Genomic DNA, 27,272 nt, shown 5'->3' on the forward strand with positions numbered 1-27,272 from the left:
GAGGAGTTGTTGCATGTTTTAGATTTTCATTTCTCTCCATCGCGCAGTTTACAATCACATTATTTTTGTTTTTTACAGTACATTCTCATCCCTGCTCCAGACCCACATCGCTCCCCGGGACCCTCCCTCCTTACCTCCCTCCCTCCCTTAATAAATATTACATCATTTTGTTTTGTGGTGCCATGCACAGCATGGCTTCACATGCTTTTATAGCCGCTATTTTCAGTGAAACAGAGGGAGGAGTGAAGGAGGAGGGTTTATATATAGGAGGAGAGAAGTGGGGGCTGAATGAAGAGTAGGAGACAAACAGAGGAAGTAGTTCGGTGAAATATTGTGACATCATCAGAGGCCAGACTTGAGCAGATGGAGAAGGTTGAGAGGAAATACAAGAAAACTAAACAATAATCAAAAATCAAAGGTGAAAAACCAATCGAAAAAACACAAAAGTCAAAAAAGAAAAAAAAAATTACAACCAATAAAACGTAATCGAAAAACAGATTCCCTTTTTACTTCAGCTGTTTGGTCCTTTCTGATTTTGAACTACCCGGCCCGGTTGGACGACGCGCTCGCTGTCCCGACTTTTGTGTCGAGTCGATCGAGTCCACTTCTAGTCCTGCAAATTTTAAGGTCTTCCTCTGTGATGCGAAGAGCGAGCGACCGAACGTAAAAGAGAAAAAAAACTCTGAAAACAAACTTTAAAAAAACCACAAACGCTAAATGTAACATCTGTAACACTGAGGGCTCCTCGGCGACACACACAAGTCTTTCAAGTTGAAACCTTTGCTTGTATTCACTGCCTTGATACACATTCACACACAACACATCGTCATAACATTATCATTATTAATATTATATACTACTTCTTCTGAAACATTCAAAACATTATTGAATAATTATTGTCATTGCTTTGACAGCAATTCTTCGCCCCGTGTAGCTCGTCTTGGTCTGCAGCATAACAGCCAATCAGATCACGGAACACCCACCAAATTACTTCCCCAAGCAGGACAGGACTTCAGGTCAAAGGTCACCGGTAATAATAAATACTGTAAAGGTCTGAAACTTTACCTTAACAAACAAACCAACGGCCTTGAGAGAAGATACGAACCAGGCGGGACTGGGCGGGTGTCTGGGGTTTACCTTCAGATGTTCACCCGACATCTAAAACTATGAAAAACTTGTAATGTTAAAATATTCCTCGCCCCCCGATGAACATGACTGGACAAGGAAGAATAAATCCAAAACAGGATGAGAAACAAAGAACGAGGTGTCCTGCTCCTGTCGGCGCTCTCATCCACTCAGTGAGTTTGTTCTTTCTTTTTTTTTTTTTAAATCAGCAGGCGTTCAGTAGAGGCGAAGGTTTCCAACTGTTCCCGGGACTACGAGGAAGATCTCCAACTTTCTGGAGAATGCTGATCCCTTTCCATCGCGTCTATGAAATGTCGCGTGCCGGAAGAGGAAATGAAGTCTGCGATAGTCATAAAAGTAGGGTGTGTGTGTCTGGAATAAAGAAATGTTGTTGGTCAGTTTGAAATGTTTAGTGAAAACTGGGGGGGGGGTGATTTAGCCAACCAGTGGCTTGGCCCAGTCGAGCGAGCACAGGTGCGTTGCAGCTGTGTTAGATTATTGCTGTGGTCCTTCCAGAGTTCGCTGAAGGCGACTGTCGCCATTTCAAGTCATTCAGGCAAGAGATTTCTGGGACATGAAGTCCCATTCTTGGTTGCTGATTTTGGAAACGAGGGACAGGAGGAGTTTTTTTCCTGATCCCAGCTACCACGGTGTGTCCAGAGGTGGGAGACGGTGGGGGAGGGGGGATATTTGACCTGTAGGGGCTGGACTCGGGCTTCAGTCAGGGATGAAGGAATCATCAGGAGGATCCTGCTGCACCTCCGGCACCACAATCCCCTGGTGAAGCTTTTCTAAAGACTGCTTCATCTGGATGACAAACACATAACATAGCGGGAGAGGGGGGGTTGAGAGACGGCTGCCCGTGACATTAAGCTGAATAATAGTAAAGAAATAAAGGTGCAGACCTGGTCGAGCAGCGTGACGGACGACTGCAGGATCTGCTGCCACTTGCTGAGCTGAGCTTGGTGGAACTGCCTCTGAAGCTGCAGGACCTGAGCCCATTCTCCAGCCGTCTGAGGCAAAGGACTTCACCGAAACCGAGTGGAAAGAGAGGAGATGTTACGACCAGTGCAATCGTTACTACAACAGTCCTTTTTTGCGCGGAAGCTGCGTTTACCTGTCAGCAACAGAGTAGGAGTGCCACGTCTCCAGTGTGTGGGCCGCTCTTTCCAGAGCGTACAGCTTGTAGAACAGCAGCATGTTGAGAGCCACCAGCACCACCAGACTGACGAAGAGAGAGCAGACGAGCGTCTGGTTAGCCGACTGGAATGATCACACAGGTTAAATCCACCCAGAAAGGTATTTACAGGTAAAGTCAAAGCACTGATGACACAGAATGAGTGTTTATTCACACCACAACTTATGTTTATTACTGGAAAAATCCACCCTGATACGAACGTCAGTTGCATCCGAGATGTTACGCAAGTCATGTACTTAGCGACTAAACCTCATCTGTCTCTGTAACACCGATGACTTTCAAAGTATCTGTAAATTATGTGATGAAGGTATGATGTAAGTCCCAGGAACAAATGTTCTCTGTAATTTTAATGTAAGAAGATAAAATTGAAGATAAATAGCGACTGTACATGGGGCTGAAAAGGGAACCATGTGAATGACTAAAGGAATTTAAACTGTAAATGAAGAGGAGTACATTTGAGTAAAAAAAAAGGTAGCTTACAAAAGAGTCGAGTATCAGAGAGTGGATTTTTCTGGTGTAATTTCAAATGTATGCAGCCAGTGATACAAAATCAAAGCCTCTCATACGAACCTGATACAGATCCTATTCACAAGAAGTAATGCAGAAAGGAAAAGAAAGAGAAATAGCAAGAAAGGCATCGTGAGGCCAGAAGAACAATATCCGACACGTCTGAATGAGGATGCATTCAGATGAGGGTAGAACCAAGAAGCAGAAACCCAATAAGATTAAAAATATACAATCATAGCCACCTAAATCACAAAATATTGGAGGGTTCTACTGAAGATCCCATGCAAGGACAAAACATGTACTGTTCTCTCCACTCTGTGCTTTACCTCTGAACATCATATGATCTCAATTTACAGGAAGACACTCAGCTCAGTTCTGAGTAACCTATTATGTATAAAATGATGAGTGAATAACACGTCAGACTTATGTGATCAGTGAGTTCAAAGAGCCAGAAGGGAAGCTCTGAACAAAGGTGCACGCTTACATGAAGCTGACGATGAGGAGGATGGTGGATATGCTGTTTTGTCCTCCACCGTGTGACAACTCCCCCCGCTTTACGTATTGAGCACCTAGAAAAAATAACAACAACAACAACCAAGAATATTATGTCTCCTATTAAGACTTCATGTCTCGAACAAATTAGACTTGTTTTTCAGTCTTGAATAAATCTTTTTTTTTTATCTCTCGACCCCCTGGATTCAATAATCTCATTTTCTACTGCTCCACACAGAACCACCAGAGGGCAGCACTTACAGAAAATAGATTCAAGCTTTTTGCTGGTGTCCATGACCTTCATGACGTTTGCAAAAACTGAACTATCGATCTGCAGCGTTTCACCGACTGCATCCTTCTCTGACTCACCGACTTCTCTTCTGTCTCTCTCCTCCCCGACTCCTCGGTCCCCTCTGTCCCCGGGGCCCATCATGCCTCCACCCTCCCTCTCTCTCTCTTTTTCGCCCTGCCGTCGAGAGCAGGCGCGTTTGCGGCGCCGCAGGGCCGGTGCGATCTTATCGCCGCCCACCGCTTCGTCCGTGGTTACCACAGAAACCTCGGACTGCAGCAGCGTCTCCAGCTTGCATACTTCACTTTCTGCATTGGGGGGGGGGGGGTTTGACATGCCAGGAAAGTCAAGTGAAGTGATAAATAAATATAACCAGCGTGCTCCACGCCGATTTCAGTCATTCAGTTTAGAGCCTCAACATGATACGATTGGTGTTTTTATTCACATAGACAAAAAACTATTTATACACAACACATACGCTGGGGGAAGACAGATCATGTGACTCACCCATGTGTCTATAATACTCCTCAATACCGCTCCAGGTGTTCTTTTCAATCAATGTTTTCACCAAACTCCACGGCTGCTTCCTGTAGCAGATATCTGAAGAAACTCTGCGCAAAAAGAAAGCAAACGAACCTTTTTCTAAATATATACAGACCATCTGATGGAGTCCAGAGGTCGACAACCACCTCTACTGTCGTCAGGGCATTAAGCACCAGGTTATTCTGACATTTTTGACATTTTTAAACCCCGAATGGAGTTTCTGAACACACAATAATCTGGTTTATCTGTAAACTTCAGCTCCGTCAGGTGAATTCAAAGATTAAAACTTGAGAATTACCTGAGGCGGCTCTTGTGCTTGTTGATGGAGGTGAGGCAGTATCTGTGGACGGTGTAGAAGTAGTCCTGGTAGGGGATACCTGAGGTGATGACTTCAGAGTCAACCACGAAACACTCCCCCCGGGCGCTGCTTTTGTGCAGCGTCTGTAACCAGGAAGAAAATGTCATACAAAGATAAGAAAATACAGGATAATATTAGATAAAATGATACTTTATAAAGCATAGCTTCATATCTTATTGTTTTTGTTTTATGGCAGCTATTACTGGAGATATGAATAAGTAATAGGCATTCGTCAAGTGGAGGTATGTCATCATTGCTTCCAGTCAGAACTGCAGTTTGTGGTTGACACTACGCTGGAATGGTTTTGAAATGTTTCATCGCCAGAGTCTGTTTTTAAAAGCTTGTGGTTTTAGTACCCAAAAATGCAGTTCCTGAATATGAACGGACAAAAAGGAACAAACTGTTTCTGTTTGGGTTTTTTTTGTTAATACAGAGTTATTAAGCATGTTACCTGTGTCTCCACCACAGGGGCGGTCTTGGGGCCAAGGGGGTTGTTGAGGGTGATGGTGTAGCTAAGAACGCGGCTGGTATTCCCACTGCTACTGTCCTGTTGCCATTCACCCACTGAGAGGTCTGAGAAAGATGGAAACAAGATAGAGAGAAAATGAGTGACACAAGAGAATGAGGCAAAAAACTCCCTTGAGCTCTTGTTAAAATTAGAGTGAAAGAAGGGTAAGAGGTTATTAATGAAAAGGAGAGGGGGAAACTATGTTCCTTCATAAAATGAGATAAAGAAATGACCCAAATTAATCTTGCGCAGTGTTCCTGAGTGGAATGGGCGTCCAACTGGAGAAGCAATTGGCCAAATTAGCACCTCCAGCCTCACCGCTGTCCTCCTTTTAACACACACTGCATTTAAACATTATCAGTCTATTTTATTGAATTGAATGGTTGTACAGTGAAAAAGGGAAGGAATAAACAGAGTGGTGACGAAAAAAGGAACCAATGTTGGTGCGGTTAACACAGAGTAAAGAGCTGCACTGTTAGCACTGCAGTGGCTAATGCTTCTGTGTGAGTTGCTTCTTCAAGAGCAACAAAAGTAATTTCAAAAATCATAACACCTCGAACAGAATTTTTTCAAAAAGGCAGCATGAATGAAAACATTCACTTGCAGCATACCAAGAGCTGAACATGTAAAAGAGTGTCACAGTATCAACACCAACTGATAATATCAGGATCTAAGACAAAGGATTTCAAAAGTCCAGTAAAAAAGAAAAGTGTCAACAAACACCCGGCCATAATTGTCACCGTCTCAACAGGAAAAACTCGCTCTGTGTCTCTCTCTCCGTCTCTTCCTGCAAGTTATCCAACAAGTCAGTGCAAGTTGTGGGGTGGTGTCAAAAACAATTCTAGGCATCACATCGCCATCAAAGTGAAACAGCTTCACAAATAATTCATGCTGAGTTTTAAAAACAAACATGAGTTGAATGACAAAACCAGAGCGAAAAATGGCACATTATGTTAGCATTGAATACTAATGAGGCTTATGTGACCTCAGGGAAAATCTGTTTTTACGTCTTTGCTGTGTTTTCACCCACCAGTGAAGTGTCGCTGGGAGAAGAGGTGCTGGATGAAGTGTGTGTCTACAGAGAACAGAAGATCGTGGAGCTTGTCGACACTCATCCGAATGGCGGTGTTGATGTTGAGTCGTCCGCTCAGGTCGGCGCAGAATGACTCCACTTCACCTAAAGGTCAGACAAAATGCAGGAAACAATTTTTATATTCCTGGTTATGTTGATCTATGCCCACTTTCTGGCTGTGTTTATATTATAACTTATTATCTTTACTTAATATTAAGCCTTCAGGCAGTCACAGCAATTCCATCACCTCATTTTCATATAAAAGCACTTTAAGGCTAATCATGTGACTGTGTAACAACGGCATCTGCATAACCATCAGAAGTAATTACCGGTACTTGATTTAGTTCAGGACACATTACCCCACCCAGAGCACTGAATCATTCGAATTTAGAATTTGAAGAATAAGTCCCTGCAATTATTAATTATGTAGGTAGAACAAAGAAAAGGTCAAAGGAACAGGAAGAGAAAAGAATAGAACTGATCTTTAGTGAACTTTAGCATCTACATAAAGAGAATGTCAGTTCATTGTCAGGTTAAAAAAGAGCAGAACAAATACAAGAAGAAAACACACAGACTCTAAAAGTTGCATAAAAGACAGAGCATTTTTAAAATTATAATCAGCCATTGAATTTACAGCTCTCACTCTCGGTAGCCAACAAGATTTGGAGCGCTAACAGCTTTTTGGCAGGAAGAGACAAACACAAATGTCAAGTGGAAGTGTAAAAATGTCACAACAAGTTTTAAGTCCACAACCATTAAAGCTCAAGAGGAAAAAGGCACCTGCCCCCACCTGTTTGTGTTTCTAAGTGATATTATTGCTATTAATGTGTTTCCAAAGACGACCACACTGCTTTTCAGAGCACCTTTTACAAACTACACAGGACAAAACTGGATTTAAATAATATATTAAATTAGTATATCGGGGAGACATGACCACAGATTACCGTCCCAGAAGACTTTTAACTAAACTGGTTGATGGTGATGTTATTCTATACCTAGTGCACTGAGAAAATAACATTCACACCATGATTTTATAATAAAGACACCATGAATAGGTTAGTTAGGAAACCATTAAATAGGTATTCTCAACTCATTCAGTATGTATATAATTCACACGTCATCTCTTTTGGGCAGTTGTGGTTTTTGGTCACTCACTCTCTTCTTGCGTGTCAGAGGAGTTGCTGGGGTCTGTGGGCAAATCCTCATCGTTGGTGATATCCAATGAGGACAGGTTTCCCAGACTGGTGGCTGGAGGGGGCATCATGTGATTGGCTGACTCAGAGAGACTGTCCCCAACCTCTTCTGAATTCTGGGGAGGGGATGTGTGTGAAGGAAGGAACAGCAGACAACAGTCACAAGATGTGAGAAGATTCAACTGAGCAGACCTCATGCTGACACAGACTAACACAGCGATACACACTCCACACAGCGCTCCACTTATCGTCTTTCTTGAACTATATCCGTCTGTATTGAGATCAACATGAGAGGGGGAACAACCGGAGCGACTCCTCAGAGCAAACCCAAAGAAAACGTAGAACACTCACAAAGGAGGCAGCAGCAGAGGCTGGGGTTGAGGCAGAAGCGTTGGCCGGTGTGGTCGATGGCAGCGAGCTGTTCAGGCTGGGTGGACTGGGGTCGAGGGGGTCAGAGCTGAGTCTGAGTCCGGATGAGGAAGGCACCTCTATTGGCAGACAGGATGCAGAGGATGGGGGAGAAGAGCCCACAAGGTTGGCAGCTGAGGGGGGGCTTGCTGGGCCGCAGGGTACCAGGGAAGGGGGAGAGCTACCCGTAGAGGGAACGGACACCGAGCTGAGGTCCAGCAGGTCCGTGACTGACACCGACTCGTCCCCTGGCCTGTGGAGGTGAGACAAAGACTCAGAGAAACAATCCAGAGAAAGAGTCGAGTGGTTCTTCTTGCAAGCAAATTCATCATTTAAATAAAAAAATGTAAAACAGAAAAGCGCAGTCGATAACGACATGAGCACTCACAGTAGGCCGTTCATGTGTTCAGCGGTGGGGGAGACATAGTCGTCATCTTCACTCGTGAGGCCCAGCTCAGTGCCGTAACACTGGTGCACGATGTGCCAGAGCTCTTTGGGGGACAGAGACTGAGAAATAAGCACAAGCCTCTAGTTAGAATTAAATCCGATTCTAATTAAAAGACAGACAGTACAGTTTGAGTTTCGCCAAATCTCTCCATTTAAAAAAAGACTTATCCGTGACATTTTGTACATCTGCACACTTCAGAAAGTGAAAGTGTGGTGCTGTTTCAGCAGTCAAATAAATGCCTGTTTCCCAACCTTGTAAATGACTGTGATTTAAACTGTTCCAAGCCTGTGTTTATGGCCAGCTCCTGCTTCTTAACGCGGTGTTCTATTGTGAGAAGTTAAGTACTAGTCATGTCAGCAGAACGACCTTTCAGGACGACGGGCGAGGAGGCCGTACCTTGTCCAACAACGCGTTCTGCCAGAGACGGAATATCATCATGAAGCTGCGATCTCTTGCTCCAAAAGATGTGAAGAAGTGCTGAGAACGGTCAAATCGGTGGGAGAGGAAGGAAGGGAGAAAAGAAAAACAGTGACAGTGAATAAGATGGATGGTTTCCCGCTTTAGGAATGCTTGCTTTGCCATGGTCAGCGGCGATAAACTCGAGTCAGCTCGTTTCTTAACACTTTCCCTACAAAAAAAATGATCCTTTTGAGCGAAACAGCAATATTTTTCCTGCTAAAAGACACTTTTGGAATAAACAGACAACAGACGGATAAATGCGTGCAATAAATATTATTCGTGCCCAAGTCTGACCTTCTCATTGTCAGTGCTTATCTGGATAGCATTTGGGATGAGCTTGGCAGTCTTCTCCTTGGTCATAGAGGTCACATCTTTCAGCAGGATCGTGATCTGAACAAGGGAAAGACATTTATCATGAGTTTATGTGTGTGTGTGATTCGCTTATCTCTCTACAGCCCAAAGCTTATCTATATTGATCAGCAAACAACGGCATTAAAAGGGTTATTATCCCACTGCAGGTGCACCATTAACTCGGCTACAACAGGCATGTGTTTGGCTGAAGGCAGCGCAAATGTGTACACAATGTGTGCATGACTTACAGTGGTTTCCCATCGGAAGATGTTGCTGTAGAAACACAGCCAATTCTCTGACAGATAAAGGCGGCCCTGAAGAAGAATGTCCTTCTGCAAAGCGCAGGAGTAGTCTGAGGAGAGAACGAGGACAGGAAAGAAGGTCAAATGAATAACCGAGGTTTATTTCCTTCCTTCTTTTTTTTTTTGCAGTTTATCGCACCAGATACAAAGTTTATTGTCTTTGAAACTTTGAACACTCACCCACTATAAGTCGCTCTGTATCAGGAAGTTTCTTAAAGAGCTTACGGAAATCTTCATTGCGCTGTTTGTATGTAGGACTGAGAACCTGAGGGTAAGGGAAGGAGAAATGTGTTAAGCCACACGCCTAGTGGGCCAATATCCAGTAAATTAACCAAGTGAGGAAAAGACTTCAGGATATTCATATCCTTCAAAAAGAATAAATAATATTTAATTATCGTCCTATAATTTTGACTGCCACAAAGACCCTTCATCATTGCAACTTTTTACACTGAAAGAAACAAGTGCGACATGACACTTGGGTGTCGTTTTAAGCTAGCATGTGGTGGTTAAGAAGCAAAACAGGTGCCACATGTCACGCAGCAGTGGCAGCATCTGGATCAACAAATAGCTCTTAAAAACAATATTATGACATGACAATAATAATCCTTTACCGTCCCTGTTACAGGGTGGGTGAACTTATCCTGCGCTTTGATGTTAAGGAGCTCCCGGATCTTGTCGTCTCCCCCATTTGCATTCATTTTTGGCTCTTCTTCTCCTTTCTGTACACAGCTGCTAGCTGTCTGAAAATCTCCTGGTGGTGGGTGACACATATCAGCACCCCAGTCCCATCCTGCTGCTAACTACCTCCGCTGCAAGACGCCGCGCAACACCAATGCCATACTCATTACGGCTTTTGCACAGACAGACGAGGCAGAAATAACGCCTAATGCTCCCTTCCTCCAACTTAGAGACGCTTATGTCAACTTGTTTCATCCACGTGGAATTGAAAGACAAACATCATCAGAGCGCGGTACCCTGGGGTGAGAATTCTTAATCAGGTGCTGTTGAATACTTACATTGTACCAGCTCTGCATTTTCTGTCAATATAAAAAAAAGAACAAATTAATGACCTGCCCTCGAATTCTTCTATGAGAATATAAAATTTATAAGTATGAAATATTAGCATATGTGGCCTCAGGACATTCATCCACTTTGATATTTGCATACATGTGACCCAAGATATTGACTGAGACTGTTTCGTGTGACTTTGTGGTTTTGTTAAAGCGATCAGCACAAAAACTGGACATGTGACCAGCGAGCTCCGAGAAACTTTCTAGAGCACAACTCATTTTTCTCAACGTTGAGCATTAAACAATGGGATATCTACATTTTGTTGACAGTGGAAGTCGTAAGAGCTCAGCGGACTAAAGAAAAGGTTAATGAAGTAGAATATTTACATTCGCTAAAGACATCTGAAGTAAAGCTTAAATTAAATTACTGACGTGAAAGACATGCATTTATAGTGTGTTCATTTAACTATAGGCATCTACAGGCATCTCAGCGGCAACACATCTGGGATTGAAACATCAACAGGACATTCTGAGTTACCTTGGCATTGCGGCTGAAGTGACGAGAAGCGATGGGGTAGGCAGACGTGAGGGAGGAGGCAGAGGGTATGGAGGGCAGGGGGCTATCTGAGCCTCCGCCTCCACTCTTCTCTCCTCCTCCCTCACTCTCACTGGCCCTGCCGCCCCCAAGGACCCTTCGCCGCAAGGAGGGAGAGCTGCCGGGGGTGCTACGTGGAGAATTACTGGCCGTACTGGAGACGAAAGAAGACACAGAGACGCAGCTCAGGAAAAAGAACAGAGGAAACTCTGAGATAGCCTATCGCTAAATTTTGATCTGTAATGCTTTAATGTGATGCTGTGATGATGAAAGGCTGCAGGCATTTCCTACTTGATAAGAGAAAAACATCTCAAAACCACCCAATGATGACCAAAGAAAAGTTATGCAAGGCTGTGAATCTTATTAGGGTTATAATTATTTCTTCGCTGGCATTTTGAGACTGTCCCATCAAGATGCACAACTACAAAACGCAGCATTGTTATCGCACATTCTCAAATCAGATTTTTCGGTAAGCTTGTGTAAAAGCAGAGACATGTGCTTACTAATTTAAAAATCAACTGTAACACTGAAACCCAACATTAGACATACACATGGACTGGATAAAGGCTGCACAGTATTGGATTCAAAGTACAAGTGAGGTCAGCTACTGATAGACGTAATTGACCACGCTTTGAGAATTGACTACGATCAATAGGCATTTTGAGGGCATTTCACTGAACAATATTTTATCAATCACACACTAAATAAGCAACTAAATATTTCTGTAATGGCTCAGCCTCCGTTTTTCTGAACATCCTACTGCCAAAACGTTTCCACCTTTCATTCAGATCAGTGACCTGTGAAAATGTCCATATTTACTCCACAACATGGTTTCCACGGTTACACCTCATTCCTTTGTACGAGTAACAACAGCCGCATTGAGCATCAGTCAACTTTTCGTTCACGTAAACACGCAGCTGTTTACAATCACCCATTCCGTTTCCCGAGCAGACACCACGAACGAGACGTTCAGCAGCTGCTTAAAACACTCGTCTGATTTTGTGAACTTCACGACCGGCGCGAATCTCTCAAAGATGAATGCTCCACTCGCTCACTAAACGGTATGTGTTCAGCAACACTTCACGGGTTCTACAAATAGACACCGGAGGAGCGATAGTAAACTCAGTCTGCGGCACAAACAAAAACAGACCATCCAACACTGTTTTTTGTGGTTGCTCCATCTATAACTTGCTGTCTACTCTGCATTTTTTGCAAACTTCCTGAATTAAACCCACCCTTATAAAAAAAAAGGCAGGAACAGCTGAGTGAACATCATCGGGAATGTCCTACATGCATTATGGAAGCTGTTCTGGACGTCTGATGTCGCTGGCAATAAGCCCCAACCTAAACCCCACTGAAAACTTGTGTGGTTTGTTGAGTGACTGATCGTGACAGCAACAACATCCACACTCAGCAGCAGCTGTGTGGCTGTGGCTTCCCACAGGAGAAGTCTGCCACATCGTCCAATCAATACCGAGCAAGTGTCGATGAATAAAACGTTTACTCGCACGGTGCCATTGGAGAAATGAATGGAATTTAATATTTTATTGTGTATGTCATTTATAGTTCGTTTTAATAATCAATGACGTAATAATAGCGGTACAATAACAAAATAAAATTGAGAAGTCTTTAAAAGCACAAACGGGTGATGAATGACTGTTGCCAGGGCAACGGGTCCTGTCAATCCATGTCAGCACGCGCCAGCAGCCCAAAACAAAACAAACCCGTCCAGCTGTCCCTCTGATTTAATTACCCCCAATACCCTCCTCTCCTCGGTCAGCGTGAGGCCGACACACACACACACACACACACACACACACACACACACACACACACACACACACGCGTGCGGATTAGCTACCGGGAAGCTAGCACACCTGCTAACCAAAACAAGAAAGAAGTAGAAGACGAGACAGAGTCGAACACCAGTCACCGCAGGGATGGAGGAGGAAGAGGAGGAGGAGGAGAAGGAGAAGGAGGAGGAGGAGGAGGAGGAAGGGCGGACCAGTGTTACCGATTGAGCATCGACTGTCCCGTAAATCAGAATATAAATAGCAACACAGTTCCCAGCACACCTGCGTTTATAACTGAACCATACCTGTCCTGTTCGTATTATTAGCAGTATTTACTAGCTGTTACTCATTTGACCCCCACCCCCACCCCCACCCCCCAGCATAGAGCACCACAGACGGATTACAGCATGGCATACAGATTGCTATTCATCCCATTACAGGAGACTTACTCGAACATGTCATGAGGCGTTTGAGATCCAACGGAAAAATCCACGAAAATAAACCCGAGTCGGTGGTCCGCTGTTCGGTATCAGCGCATCAGCATCGTTATATCACCGCCTGTCCGCTATTTCCCCTTGTCCTCTCCGTTTAGCCTCATGGTAGAAAAAATGCGCCAATCTTCCACCGAGCCGTGGTCGGATGTTAATTTCCCCATTTCGTCCGGCTTCCCTTCACCTCGCACCCGGGTAACGTCCAGTTACCGGACGCACCGCTGCTCCCTATGCCGCTCGCAGGACCCGGTAACGGGCTGCAGTTGCTGCCTCCATCCGTAATCCCCTGTGCAAACAGGGGGAGGGTGGTGGGAGGAGGGAGGTGAAGGACAGAGGAAGAGGAGGAGGCGGCTCCGTGTGTTGATTGTGTGTGAGTGTGTGTGTGTGTGTGTGTGGGGGGGGGGGTTCACAGCTTCGGGATGATAAAAGAGTAAAAAATCAAAGCAGCTATTGTTAAGCAAAGGTGGTAGAAATTGCAGTTATAACATCTGTCAAACTGTCAGATGTTATAACTAATTTCTGCTTTATAGAGACTAATCAATGAAAAAAAGTTAACAGATTACTTAATACAATATTCTGTGGGATGGAAACCTTCAGTTTATCAGATAAAACTCTTTGAACATATGACCAACAGATAACAGCAGCTAAAATATGCTACACTTGTAAACACAAAGATCACAGTGGCTGTGATGGACCCACCTGGCCAGGACCCAGAAGCCTCGCAATCCCTCAAGGCTCAATCTCTCTGTCCATCCCTCTGGATTAGATTCCACATTATAATCCACGCAGGCCTGAGCCAAACTTACATTTCCACCGTTCGATCTCGCTTAGTGTAATCAGCTTTTCCGACGTTGACCAGCGGCCTGTGGTCATGTCAGATTCGCAGGTCGAGTGGGCAGTGAAAAAAGGCCAAGATAACGAAAAGAACATATTTGTCCCGAATACGTTCTGTCAGGGCTGGGACATCCAGTAAAGTCAGCGAGAGTAGGTAGAAACCTAAGAATCCACGCGGCTATACCTTATTGGCCAGTCCTATACGTGTATATATATAGAAAACAATTGGCTTGTCAGCACAGCTTATCATTAATCAGATAGAGCGCCCACAACCGTACTCCAAGCTCTGGCAAATGTTATCAAACTATTTTCCTCTGAAGCTTTGTGCTGAAAGTACTCACATCGACGTATCTGTCCCTGCTTGCCAAGGTCAAGAGAGGCATTTAGGCCGAATAATATGAGTTGTCCTCAAATGAAGTGAAAAAGCAAAAATGCAGGATTCACATTTTATCCTATTGTAACACTTTACTATGTAAGAATCACAGGCTAACAAACTAACTTAAGTTAAATCTTTTGCTATCCTCTCTGATTTTTACTGATACAGTACTAAGACTCATGAAATGACCCGTCTAAGGAGACTTTGTACTGGACTTGACTTTCAGCATAAATGCACATGATAAAGTGCAGCATTTAAGCTCCATTCACTCTCGTACACTTTTCAGGCCATAAGAGGATGGATTAAACCTACGTTTTACGATGCTATGAATTGGTTATCATCAGTCGAACCCAAGGTTTTCACTAGATCTGATGTTTATACTTGTGAGACCACAAGTTTCTCGAAAATTCAGTTTAGGTGTGCTGAGGTTCAGTAAACAGTTGGCCAGAGTTACATTTATCTGCATAAATGTCAAGTGTAAACTCGGTGCCTCAGATTTGGGGCAGGCATGGAGGATTGTCCGAAAAATATTTCGTCCTATCGCTTGTGTTTGGAGGCGCTGTGTGAGCACACCAGTAAACTGAACATTATTCATTACAGAGAAGAATGCATTTGTTTGGAGTGAATAGAGCTCATTCTTATCTGAATTATGGTTTTCATAACCCCGGACATTTGCTTCCTGCAGCCTTACTGTAAAAAGCCGGTTTTACTTGGCATTTAATCCTGGATCTTTCACTTTTTAAACAATTAAATCTTTTTGTCACGGCAAACACCCATTGTCAAAGCATTAATAAAGGGATCATAACTCAGAACTGGGTAGGTTACACTAATAAAAAACAAAACAATATAACTGGGTCGATAAAAAGGCTCAGCTGTTTATATGGAGCACAAGAGAATCACCCTGGTCTCCCCAGATGAAGCTCATTGCTGAGCAGCCCAGAACCTCCCTCTGATTGGACTCACGTGACATCATCAGACTAACACCACCCTCCCATTGGCTGACGGTGATGTCACGATTGAGAGACAGGATAAATGGTGCATGAGCCCCGCCTCTCGCTCCTGTCTTCCCTTCCAGTCACAACAGCAGGCTCTCATTTGTTTACGGTTTGCATAACAAATTCTACTCATTAAAAGATTTTCTTTTCTTTAAAGGTTAGCAAAGCAATAAAAATCAATTCCAGATTATATGCAACAGGCATGTCGTATTACTTTTAAGTACAGAGCAGCAAAGCCATCTTGTAGAATGACTAATTCTAACCCGAGTGCCAGCCTGATTATTTTTTGTCCGACGTCAGAGAATAAAATGAATCCCTTCAACTTAACCAGGATTTTAACAGTATAATCTGTCCTCAGCAGTTTTAGCCCTAGGCTAATCATCTCCATCACATTCCTAAATACATGACCTGGTATGTCTTTACAGAAAAGTCAACCGGTTCAAATCCATCTGAATGTGAGCCCTTATTATTCCCTAAGAACATGCACTGCAGGCAAATATGGTCTCAACAGGCCTGGATATCAAAAAGCTGAGTTATAACATATCTATAAGAGCTGAATATCCACAAGACAGTTTAATAAAGCACCGGCAGTGTTATAAGCAAATGACCATACAGGTGAATGAAGGTGGTGACAAGAATTTACTTTGTCCCTTTGTTTGTAAGGTAGAAAATAAATTCTGCATACTTGCTTTCATGATTTCAAAGCTGTCTGTATTTTGTGATGAATCCAGCTCACTAACCTGCAGCTCTCCCAGTCAGAGTCTCTGCTGAGCAGGCTCCTGAGGGACCAACGGGAGCGCCGGCTGGGAGAGGGACTGCGAGACCAGGAGCGAGACGGTGGCAGGAGGAAGTCCTGTGAAGGGCTGTCCTGACCTTGCTCTTCCCCCTCCATCTGACTGGTCAATGAGGGGGAGGGCGAGGGGCCCCTCGGTGGAATGGTTCCCTTCTCCTCAGTCTCCTCTTTTGCAATTTGTACTTTTTTCGCCCAATGGCGCTTAGGAGTACAGCCTTGATCGTCCTCATTTCGCTTCTTGGTTCGTGTCCTACTGCGGTGGAAATGCCCGTGGCGGCAGGAACGTAACAGTCGGGGGCTAGGCGAGCGAGACCAGGACTCTGTATCCGAGGATGGTGGCAGGACAGTCAGCATTGGGACGGGGATGGGCTGTGGCTGAGTGATACCTTCTTGTCCCACAGGAGAGGACATAGTCATCTTCAGCTCTTTCAACAGGATTTAATTTTCTTGTTCAGTCAAGCAAAAGGCACAACAAGGACCTGCATGTTTAGAGCTGAGGCAGACCACGATCGAAATTTCAGATGGAATCAAGTCATGCTTGAGTTTGCTATATTTTAGAGACAAGAGGATTAAACACATCAAGTACTACCTGTGTGCAAGTCAGCTCATTCAAATCGACTTATTAGGCAACACTAACCATTAAAAAGATGATTCAGTATTGTCCATATTTCTGGTAAACATGAGGAAGAGTCTTCACATCGGGCAAATATATTTCCCCTTAAGTGATGACTGCAGAGAAGCTCACACATTACCAGTGGTTGTAGTTTTCCTTTATAATAAGAAAAATGCAATAATGAGCAAGGAGGACTGCCACTTAATGTTTTTTTATACAGTCATTTTAGTTGTCCAGTCTGTATAGATTGTACCTTGGCAGAGTGGCTAAAATGCTCTTACATAACTTTTCGGCATCTCTTAAAGTGTCCGGTGTCACTCCCTTCGTCCGTACTGATCCGTTCAGCTTACTCTGGCAACCTTTAAGCTTGTTTTTGCGTTACCTGGCTCATCTTTTGAGTTGAAGTCTCAGACAAAGACAGATCTGTATCTAGAAGAAAACTACCTGAAGAAGAGTGGAAAGAGCAGAAACTTTGCATACAAATGACTTAATTATATCTGACTACTACTTCTCTCAAAATATATTTCTTAAGCATTATTAAATCTTTCCTCTAAGAAATATGTTTCTCTCCAGTCTATGATACTGTATGCTACGCCAGTTCTGATTAACAGAGGGAAAATTGTATGACGAATATTTTCAATATTTAGATCAGAGGTCATGTTAACAGTATATATTTTTTGGGGTGTGTATGGTATGATATGTTTTCCACTGCATAGATTTAGGAGAATTGTACGTATTTTCGCAGCATGAATCAAGACTCTTTTTTCCCTTTAAATAACTCAGAAATTGCCAAAACCGGGTGAACTAGAGAACAAACGACCAGAAAACACATTTTATCTCTGCGTGTCACAGGAAAATTAAAAATTCCACCATTTCAACACCCACTGAAAGAACAAACAAACAATCTCACTCAGAACCTACGAGTCGCTACAGACATAGACAACCACCTTTAGAGAATACACAACACTAACAACAAGTCCCCCTTGCTGTTGCAGGCTACTATTCATAGTACATAACATACTGCAGATGTGTCCTCCACACGGGCAGGGTTGCTTGTCTGTCTCACTCCATTGTTTGCCTTCAAAACATGAACTTCCAAAGCAAGAGGCTGAGCACGTCTAACAGTATTTGCTGTGATCTGTTTGAACAAGAACAATCTTGGCACTGGCTTGTTTGTCCAGTGTAATCCATCATAATCCCCGTGCAGGCTTCACTCTTTGGTCCACACAAGTCTGATTTTTTTTTTCTTTCCATAACCTCACAGAACACATTGATCAGATACACAACACACACAACGATGTCCTGCAATGTTCAGGAACGTTTCATCCTGTGAAATGAACGTTCCTCGCTTCAATGCCTTTGCATTTAAGTGCTAGTTAAAAGACGGGAGGGTAACCACTGATCACTTACATGGTTTTATGATGTCGGATAAGAGACAGACTTCTACGGTTTGCAGAAATAAATGAAGTGTTTATAATGATAGAGGGGGGGAGAAAAAAAAGGGGGCTCCTTTGTTGGTAAAACTGGAACTCCTACCTCCCATTGGATGAGTTTCCTCCGTTTCTGTTATCTTGCTCGGCTTCGAAGACAAGCCGAGCGACTGTGCGAGGAGTAATGTTAAAATCCACCTTCTCACAGGAACACATCAACATTCTGAGCTGCGTTCAGACGCATCTGCCGGCTGAAGCTAGGAGTTAGCCATTAGCTAGCCAACCAACTTTAGTTAACGTTATCCGCGGCCAAAGATGACTAGGAGGCTATCGTTTTCTGCAGTGGACGACGAATGCCAACGTGTTCCATTTTTCTCTTAAAAACAATCCCGGTATAAAACAATGTAAGTAAAACTACATTTAAATCTAACGGGCAACATTAGCTACGCACCAGTCGCATACTAACTTGGCTCTAAAGTTAACCAATACGGCTAAAAAAGATATGGAAAGAAGTCAGCCAGCAGGGCAATTAACTCGGTGCATTACACGGGGGGCGTAAAGAGGTCTAATCAATGCATATTTTTTAAATTCTGTAAATTTCTACAACCGCAAACCCACGAATATTTTATAATATAACTATAACATTCACAGAATATAATTAATAAAATGTTTACTACTCGTTAATTATGCACAATCACGAACATTATCACATGAGCACCCCCAGTACGAACTTTGTGGTACAGTCCGGAAAAATAACTGTTCACAGGATGTGGTTGCAGAAGAAGAGTAGATTCGCAAGAAACAAAGCAAGCGAGAATCTATATTCCATCACATCTGTTCTACAAATGAACTCAAACGATTTCCACCGCCATGCATGTACTAACTCTCTCAGCTTTTAGTGCTAAACAAACTAATGAAACACTATTTTTTTTTAACAATTTTTAACAATAAGTAGTAAGTTTTGCAGCACCAGCTATGATTTGTGTGCATGTTGAACATCAAGGACAGACAGATCCGCAGATTTAGCGTCATTTCAGAGTTATTTTGAAGGGAATTTTGTTTTTTTCATTATGACCGAAAGAAACTGGACAGAAACATTGCGACCCCTTGTGTCCACTAAAGTTATGTGCAGTAATTACTCTTAATCCACTAACTTCATCATTTACTAAAAAAAAAAAAGAAACCACTTGTATAAATTTCATGTTCGTGGAGAATGGCACGTTGATCTCACCTCTTTCTTTTTGCAGCGGCATCTTCACATTAACATCGTCTGTCTTCACCTCCAGAGCACATAAGGTGAACAATGACAGAGATCCTTATCTGAATAAGAAGATAAAGGAGAGCTTACCTTGACAAGGCATTCCTATTTAAAAATAAACAGAAATTAACATAAAAGTGATAAGGGGTCAAAAGGTACGAAGATTATACAGAGAAATTGAAAATCAAATCAACTTTATTAATAAAACACTTTTTTATGTAAGCAACATGCATCGCAGAGTGCTAAAAGACCTGTAAGTTGCAATTGTTTTTCCACAACTCTTAATTGTCTCATCTAGATTTATTTTAGAAAACTATTGCAACTCATTTCATCAGTGTAAAATTATTAGTTTGAAAATGTAACAAACAGGGTCCCGAAATAGCTAATGTTAAACAAAAAATATTTTAAAAAATCAGAAATCCTACTTTGAAATGTCGCAACCAGCAAATGATTGATATTTTGTTCGAAAACTACTTCAATTAAATAATTATTTAGTCAATAACATTCTCATTTTTACCCGCAAATGTTTGCATGATCAACTAACTTACTACTGATTTACAATTTCAGCTTGCAGATTTAAAAGAGCATAAATGTGTTGCTGTGCTACTTTACAAAACTGCCTAAACTACTCCTTTTCCATTCAGCACACCCTTCCAATGTGGACAATGCATGCATATTAAATCATATTTTTAAGACACACATTGATATCTTTACTATCCAACAGTTGAACTTCAGGAACAAAAGAACATGCAGAACCAAGTGAGAGTTATAATGTCACGTAAAGTGAACAGTATTAACAACACAGTTCCTGAAAATCTGTAAGGAATTCACCTTTACCTGATTGTCAGTTTTAATCTTCAAACAGCTTCTGTATCCTTTCAACTCTATGGCACAGCATCGCAATGACTTGGCAATTTGGACTTCTCTGAAGCTTCTCTAAGCATCCCTGTCGCCTCACACTCTGCGACCGCCTCCTGTGATCAACATTTTGTTGGCTCCGCTTCAAATCGGTGATCCAAGGACTGTGTTATTTATGCATCGTAGGCAAGAAACTGCTCCAGCAGGATACAGGGAGTTATGTTGCTGTCCACCTCTGCTTGCTGAATCTGGGGCCGGAAACTTGATCTGTGCTAAAAATAAAAAGAAACATCACCAGCATAGTGAGAAAGGTGGTGTGGTGTGTGTGTGGCGAAACAGCCCACCTCCACATACACAGCAAATACACACACAGGGTTTATCATATGTCAACATTTCCTTGAAGTTTCCCCCTCATGGTTTAAATCCAAGGTCTTTGTCTCACCCTCACGTGTCACATTTATGTCCATTTCATGGGTGGTCTTGCTGATTTTTATTGTCGTCATTCACGGGCTACTTCAAGGTTAAAAGAGACAAGGACCCTTATCAGAAAATCAGTGCCTCGCTGTGTCATCTAGTTACATCACATGACAACATCCCTGACCTCAAATGTAGTGAAAATACACAAACACAGAGATTAGAACTGCTTATAGCATCTCAAGCACACTGCACACCCATTTTTATTTGTATCAGCACCCTTTTTTTGCAAAGTTTTGACATGATATATCAGATTTCTCACGTCAAAATGCAGGTTGTGGCAAACGTGGATCTCTGATTATTCAACACAGAATTCAAGGCCTTCAGTCAATGTCTGTTTTGCCAACCTTGACTTCTGTGACCTTGTTTTTCTGACATTGGCTGTATGTCCATCCATATGCTTACACATCAACACTGGTAAGAAGTGAAAGAATATGACTTTTTACACTGTTTCATACCTGAACAAATGTGTTGAATGGTTGTAGATGATTCAGTGGTACACGATTGACTTGAAACGTACTGATAAACCAAAGGTAAACAACAATCGCCACTTTAGTTAATTCAAATGTATAATGTATAATAACGCTACATTAAGATCATGAAGGCCCAAAGACAGAAATTACTATGAAACTGATTAATATCATTTGATTCCACATCGTCATATTTGAAATATTTAAATCAGCTAAAAATAATTTAAAATCAGTAGCAATTACATCATTTCCTGTGAAGTCCAAAGCCAAACATGTTTCCGCAGAAGACAGGAAACCAAGAAAAGTTAATGGAATCTTACAGCTGTTCAACATACTAAACTGTAACTTATCAATAATTTTTTTTTTAAATCAACCGTTCTAATGAATTATATTTTTGTTGGAGCCTCACTTCGGACGGTCATGCTGCGTAGTTATAGGAGGATCAGGTCGCCTCATCTCAGGTTTCCTGACAGCTTACAACAGTCTCAAAGTCCAACTCTCCTGGATTCACACGCTCTAAATATAGCTGCCTTAAAGTCTGAAGAGACTACAGGAGAGATTTTGAAGACTGCAAAGAAATATTTCTGGGTTTTATTTTTTGTTTGTTTTGTTGATTTTTGTTTTGAGGCTTCCATTTGTTTTTTGTTTTTTTTGTCCATGGGAAATGAAGTGTTAAACTCATGGATTGACAGTCTGGATTAAAGAGTGGACTTGGTTTGTCTGGAAGAACATGGGATTAACCAGGAATCGAGCATGACTATGTCGGCAATGCCATCTTGACCTCTGCAGATATTCCCCAGCAAATTTACATCAAGTTCCACATTTTGTTCAACCACAGATATGATCTGCCTCTTTTCTCTTTTAGTTGTGTGGAGTCTTTTTGGTAAGTTGGAAGCCATTTATGGGTTCACTTATGACAAACTCTTGTTTGGTGAATTTCTTGAGTACAGTAAATAGAATTTTATCTAGTTCAAAGTTTCTTAATGAATAAAAGAGTTGAAAAAGGTCTAAATTAAAAAAGGGAATTTTAATCATGAGTGAGACCATAAATTATAAACTAATCATTTTGGAACACCGTGTGCTTTAGCATGACTGTGAGGGTTGAATTAATAGTAAAAACTATAGCATTCAAACTTGTGAAACAAAAACTTAAACCGGAAACTGAATCTTTTATTACAAACAGGAAATATTATCCTTCCAAAAATACTGTTTAGTGGGGCTGAAAGGTCACTTAAAATTCAAATTCGTCCATACAATCAATACTACTAATTAATAATACAATCCAACATTTCTTGTTAAACTTGGAATTTGTGTACATCTGTCGCTCACTGTAATTTTATATTTATTCTATTTTCATATCTTTATTTTGCTGTGTTTCAATTCTTTTTATATGTCATATTATTTTGCTGCTTTTCTTTCATAATTCTTTTATATTAACACATTATATTTGACCTGTGACATCTTTTATATCCACATTACATTAGATGTAATAAGGAATGAATGAATTTGTACTATAGTTATCCATAAATTTAACACAGTGAGTTCATCTTAAACCTCTTTCCCTATTTAGCCTCATCGCCTCCTCTCTCTTTGTGTAGCTGAATCCTTCTTTTCTTCCACCCCGTATCTGTGTATTCTTCTCCTCATCCCCTCCATCTCTTTCCCACCAGTGTCTCAGTGCAGTGGTGGCTGTTCGGAGGTGGACTCTATGACAGAAGCTGTGGCAGGAGGGGGTTTCCTGCTGGGTTGTATCTCCTGCAAAAAAAGAGAGGAGGTCTCTGCCCGAGCCACGGTGGACTGGCATTTTAAACCTGTGGGGGAAGAGGAGTTCAGGCATGTGAGTTCCCCAGAGGATCAAATATTACTACAGAATAGAAGTGTTTTTTAGAACAGGAGATCTCAAAAGGGGTGTGCATACTCCAAATTATTTCCTTTGAATACTCATAAATTCTTATTTGTTTCCTTTTTCCCCCTTCTCTCAGATTTTCCACTATGATCACCCGACTGCTGACATCCTCCACGGTGATTTCAGCGACCGCCTGGAGTGGTACGGGACAAGAGACAGTGATATTCAAATGGGAGCCATTTACATTCATAATGTCACCTTCAATGACACCGGGACATATCGCTGCACCATCCACCGCACCCTCCTCCTGTCGCAGTATGATCAGCACGTCACTGTGGAGAAGGAGGTGGAGCTCAGTGTGGTGACAGTAGGTAAGAGGAGGTCTGTTGTGAGGGGGCAGGAGGGCAATTATTTTAAGAATGGAACACTCTTTTTTTTTTTTTGGGCCCAAATAAAATAAACAGAAAAAAACAAATATTCAAAACTGTTTTTTCTAAATGAAGTTGTCACAATATCTTTTTCCAGTTAATCCTAAATGTGCGCTGCTAAAATAACCCACCCCAATAAACAGGCCGGAAGCTTTTGAATAAACTGACATCTGCATGCATTCTAAGGCTCTGATTGGCCCCCGCTGCAGCATCAGAGACCACCGTCGCCCACAACAGGGCTGTGAATGCAAACTAATAGAAAATATTGTGCCGTGATGGACAGGATGTACAGTATTTACCAGTTTGCAGAAGATGATGTCATTGTTTTCAGTAGTGATGATATTTATTTTGCCTCATTTACTTTTAATTTAATTTTGAAGGTAAAAATGACCTAAACCCTTTTTTAAATTCTGAGCAATGTACAGACAAGAACAGAAGTGATGGATGGAGATCATTTCAACTTTTTTATATAGTCAGATGTTTTAATCTACTACATCTGTGGATTAATTCTGCCATATATGATGATAATCTTGACGTGATGTGAATGATCGAATAATTTTATATTTGCTGGGCCTTAGATTGAAGCTATTGTGAGTCAAAACAAGTTAGAATGGGAAAATCATATGGGGATTATTTAAAACTCACAGATTATAACAAAGTGAATAGCATATTTTTATCAGAATAAATTTTTTTGTTATAGCTTAGAAACTAGTGTTTTGCAATAATGTAAAAATAAATTAAATATGTAAAAACACACATTTTATTATCATAATAATACAGTACATTTATTTCACTATAAAGTAACACCACCGCCTCAGGTTTATCTCAACCTCTGAAATGATTTCTGAGTGAAGGGGTAAATTTTCTTTCACACATTTAAGAGTTGACTGAGATTCTGGTGGACACATTTCCTCTCTGACGCCACATTACCATCTCCTCTTTTCCTCTCTGCCAGCCAATCGGGAGCTGACAGCCGTCATCTCAGAGATCATGATGTATGTGCTGATCGTGGTTCTGCAGCTGTGGCTCATTGTGATTCTGATCTACTGTTACAAGAAGATATCTGAGGAGAACGAAGCCCGGGACGCCCGGAAAGCTCTCAAAGCTCAAGCGGAGTGAGTCATTTGACTCCTGCCAAATGGAATTCATTCAGACTCAACATTCAAACCTTTAACTGACACGTTGGGCTGGATGTCTTAAATAATATTATTCATTTTAACACACGCTCCATATTGTCATATTGACTGTCTTCCAGCTGTTTCATGCATCTAAAGATCTTTTTATATTTCCAGGCTGTTGGAGTCCAAGGACAGCTGTGATGGGGTGCAGCTTGAGTAACACAACTGAGTCAACAGCAACACACAAAGAGGCAGTTACTGTATGAGAGGCTGACAGTGGTCAAACTCAGATGGATGTGCAGCTTATGTTTTTACTTGTAAATAAGAGCTGACGTTTATATTATCTTAGACTTATATTCAGGGTTTTTGATTTTCAAAGCAATTGTAATGTTATTTTTGTTGTTGAATAAAATTTTCAGAAACAGGACCTTAAATTCTGTAGGTGCAAGAGATAAGCTTCAAACATGCTAATGGTTCCTCATTGTGCATCAAACTCTCTGCACTGCTTTCTTTTCAGATTTGCCTTTAAAATTGAATGGCTTTGAACAAATGTGTGGTTTTCTGTGCCGAAGTCTTCAAAATGTTGATTTCTAGGTTTTTCACAGGAGCAGAAATGCATATTGAATTGAGTACTGACTTTGAACCATTGTCCTCATGTCTTATACATATTTAATGAGAGATTTCAGTTTTCACTATGATCCAACAGATGTCTTAATCTTTAATATATATAGTGATCCAAGCAATTTTTCTGTCTAATTACTCTAATTTTTCTGTCTTAATCTTGTTTTTTTGCAAATTTATTAATATAAAATAAACCTAATGATCGTGATGTCTGTTCAAGTTATTCAAAACTTGTTTGTTTTAGATCGCTTTTGTCCAAACTGAGAAAAACTAAAACAATTTTCTGTAAATCATAGTTTTGACAAAGATCCACTGTGACAGAATTATGCTTGTATTCTGAGATGCCCATGTTTCTTATGCAAATACTATAGCTGGGCACACACAGACATGCGCACACATGCACACACACTACCGCTGTGTGTTTGAGGACGTTTGGAGGTGATTGTGTTGTAACTCAATCTGCTCTGAGCTGTGATGCAAAGTGTCTCGGTTGCCTTCGGTCTGAATGCAGCTTTGTTCTCCTGCGTGATGCAGCAACACACTGTCATGAAACGTAGCACACGCTATTATTCATGTAAAACGTGAGTATTTATTTTCTCATTAGGAGACTATACAACCAACCTAGCCCCCTCTTCTCAAACAGTGCTGGGTCACCAGGCTTGTGTTGTATGTGATGATGCAAACTGTGACGACATGTGATTCTTAATATTATATTCCTAAATACATTAACCGTAATCCTGATTTTCATGACTATTGGTGATAACAATTCCTTTCAACTGATAATACTAGTTTAGGGCATATTTTCAGACATGCTACCCCACTGCCTTGTTACAATAAGCTTGTGACCTTGCCCTGTGACCTTCCTGTTTCATTAAATGTGTTGACATGTTGAACATGCTGGCTGTCTCTTCCGCATGAAGGAGTGGGCCTTATGACTAAGAAAGGGGGGAATGTACTGTTCCATCCACTGGGAGCAGCTCTTTCTGGTCCTGCTGGAGACACGTCTCGAAATGTTCGATACTCGTTGACGCCCGTGACAGCAGGAACTGATTTCGGTAGGTTTTTCTTTCTGCAGAATACAGCTTGACTTATAATGTATCTTTAATGTGTAGAGACCATAATTTTTATTGGTTCACCTTCAGTCTCATAACTCCAGAATTAAATCAAAAATATCAGACAAAATAAATCCTGCTCAAGCTTCGTTTGGCAGGAACACTACAGATTACTTTTCAATTTTGCACTTTTAACAACATCAAAAGTGTCACTTAATACAAATTCGTAATCAAGAGTATCCTCCATTTATAATTTTTAATGACACATATGTAACTAAAATGGAGTCTACAATACAGTATTTCCTTTGATTATAATGCCTATTACTTGAGTTCTATTATAATAAAGTACATTTTTAAATAGAAATACTTTACCAAGTTCTTACCTTAAGACAACAATACCTCAAAAATCATGTTTTGTATTTTTTGCTTATATTTACTTTATTTCACAAAATGTTTTTCCCGGTGTTGTTTTTCATTGCGTCTTGCTGCAGTTCACCGAGCGTCCAGCAGAGGTCAGCCATGTCCGACATCAACATCCCTGAGCTGCGGTCACTCCTGCTCTCCTTCCTACAGAAATGCTTCAACAACACAAACATACTTCCGCCAATGAAACCTCAGAACTACACTACCCAGCAGGCTGTGCAACACGTGACAGGCGCCAGGGCCCAAGCTCAGTCTCAGGGGATGATCTACATCCTTCTGGTGGTTGGCATGTTCAGCTTCTTTACATTTGGCATCATGCTGAGTTACATTCGCTCCAAGAAGCTGGAAGGCGCTCACGATCCGTACCACGAGTACATCGCCCATGATTGGTCCAAAGTCACGACTCCGTCCAGAGCTGTCACACTAGCTCTGCACAAGGAGGCGGCGAGCGATGGAGGTGGAGGGAAGGAGCCCACAGTTATCTGCAACCCCGGAGCAGCTGACAGATTAGAATAAGACATTCAGCTACTCAAACGTTCGC

At 41.7% G+C, this 27,272-nt stretch overlaps 3 protein-coding genes across 9 annotated transcripts; 2 read left to right on the top strand and 1 right to left on the bottom strand.

Annotated features, from left to right (window-relative positions):
- Positions 1–11: 11 nt before the first annotated feature.
- On the bottom strand, positions 12–19,508 carry gramd1a (GRAM domain containing 1A). 7 transcript variants are annotated; one of them, XM_068322931.1, is made up of 21 exons: positions 19,415–19,508; positions 16,778–17,197; positions 16,088–16,687; positions 10,802–11,012; positions 10,270–10,290; positions 9,434–9,518; positions 9,200–9,303; positions 8,895–8,990; positions 8,538–8,618; positions 8,082–8,200; positions 7,637–7,946; positions 7,248–7,401; positions 6,051–6,197; positions 4,964–5,085; positions 4,453–4,595; positions 4,119–4,222; positions 3,692–3,919; positions 3,315–3,399; positions 2,243–2,350; positions 2,031–2,151; positions 13–1,932 (listed from the first exon to the last, which is right to left on the bottom strand). In XM_068322931.1, exons 3-21 carry the CDS (start codon positions 16,555–16,557, stop codon positions 1,843–1,845), a joined length of 2,799 nt encoding a protein of 932 aa, XP_068179032.1. In that variant the 5' UTR covers positions 16,558–16,687; positions 16,778–17,197; positions 19,415–19,508; the 3' UTR covers positions 13–1,842. The 7 variants fall into 7 exon arrangements, with proteins under 7 accessions (XP_068179033.1, XP_068179032.1, XP_068179031.1 ...); XM_068322930.1 differs by lacking the exon at positions 19,415–19,508 and adding an exon at positions 18,290–18,405; XM_068322928.1 differs by lacking the exon at positions 19,415–19,508 and having other exon boundaries at positions 16,778–16,909; positions 17,035–18,265.
- Positions 19,509–21,810: 2,302 nt separating this feature from the next.
- On the top strand, positions 21,811–25,519 carry si:ch211-225p5.8 (uncharacterized protein LOC555567 homolog). Its single transcript, XM_068322937.1, has 5 exons — positions 21,811–22,126; positions 22,914–23,080; positions 23,226–23,460; positions 24,473–24,632; positions 24,810–25,519. The coding sequence occupies exons 1-5, from the start codon at positions 22,084–22,086 to the stop codon at positions 24,853–24,855; spliced, it is 651 nt and encodes a 216-aa protein (XP_068179038.1). The 5' UTR covers positions 21,811–22,083; the 3' UTR covers positions 24,856–25,519.
- A 220-nt stretch (positions 25,520–25,739) lies between these two features.
- Positions 25,740–27,256, top strand: LOC137601681 (potassium voltage-gated channel subfamily E member 1-like). The gene is made up of 3 exons (XM_068324021.1): positions 25,740–25,837; positions 26,177–26,311; positions 26,800–27,256. Exon 3 carries the CDS (start codon positions 26,828–26,830, stop codon positions 27,245–27,247), a length of 420 nt encoding a protein of 139 aa, XP_068180122.1. The 5' UTR covers positions 25,740–25,837; positions 26,177–26,311; positions 26,800–26,827; the 3' UTR covers positions 27,248–27,256.
- The last annotated feature ends 16 nt before the right edge of the window (positions 27,257–27,272 follow it).

The sequence above is a fragment of the Antennarius striatus genome, chromosome 9 (genome assembly GCF_040054535.1).
Source record: "Antennarius striatus isolate MH-2024 chromosome 9, ASM4005453v1, whole genome shotgun sequence".
In the NCBI taxonomy this organism is placed as follows: domain Eukaryota; kingdom Metazoa; phylum Chordata; class Actinopteri; order Lophiiformes; family Antennariidae; genus Antennarius; species Antennarius striatus.

Excerpts from the sequence above, each read along its gene's own strand:
- gramd1a (XM_068322932.1), bottom strand. The coding sequence starts at position 16,557 with ATGACTATGTCCTCTCCTGTGGGACAAGAAGGTATCACTCAGCCACAG. Across the intron at positions 4,223-4,452 it reads AAGCACAAGAGCCGCCTCAG|AGTTTCTTCAGATATCTGCT; the intron begins GTAATTCTCAAG and ends CTTTTTGCGCAG. Across the intron at positions 3,920-4,118 it reads GGAGTATTATAGACACATGG|AAAGTGAAGTATGCAAGCTG; the intron begins GTGAGTCACATG and ends CCCCCAATGCAG.
- si:ch211-225p5.8 (XM_068322937.1), top strand. The coding sequence starts at position 22,084 with ATGATCTGCCTCTTTTCTCTTTTAGTTGTGTGGAGTCTTTTTG. Across the intron at positions 22,127-22,913 it reads AGTTGTGTGGAGTCTTTTTG|TGTCTCAGTGCAGTGGTGGC; the intron begins GTAAGTTGGAAG and ends CTTTCCCACCAG. Across the intron at positions 24,633-24,809 it reads GCTCTCAAAGCTCAAGCGGA|GCTGTTGGAGTCCAAGGACA; the intron begins GTGAGTCATTTG and ends TTATATTTCCAG.
- LOC137601681 (XM_068324021.1), top strand. The coding sequence starts at position 26,828 with ATGTCCGACATCAACATCCCTGAGCTGCGGTCACTCCTGCTCTCCTTC.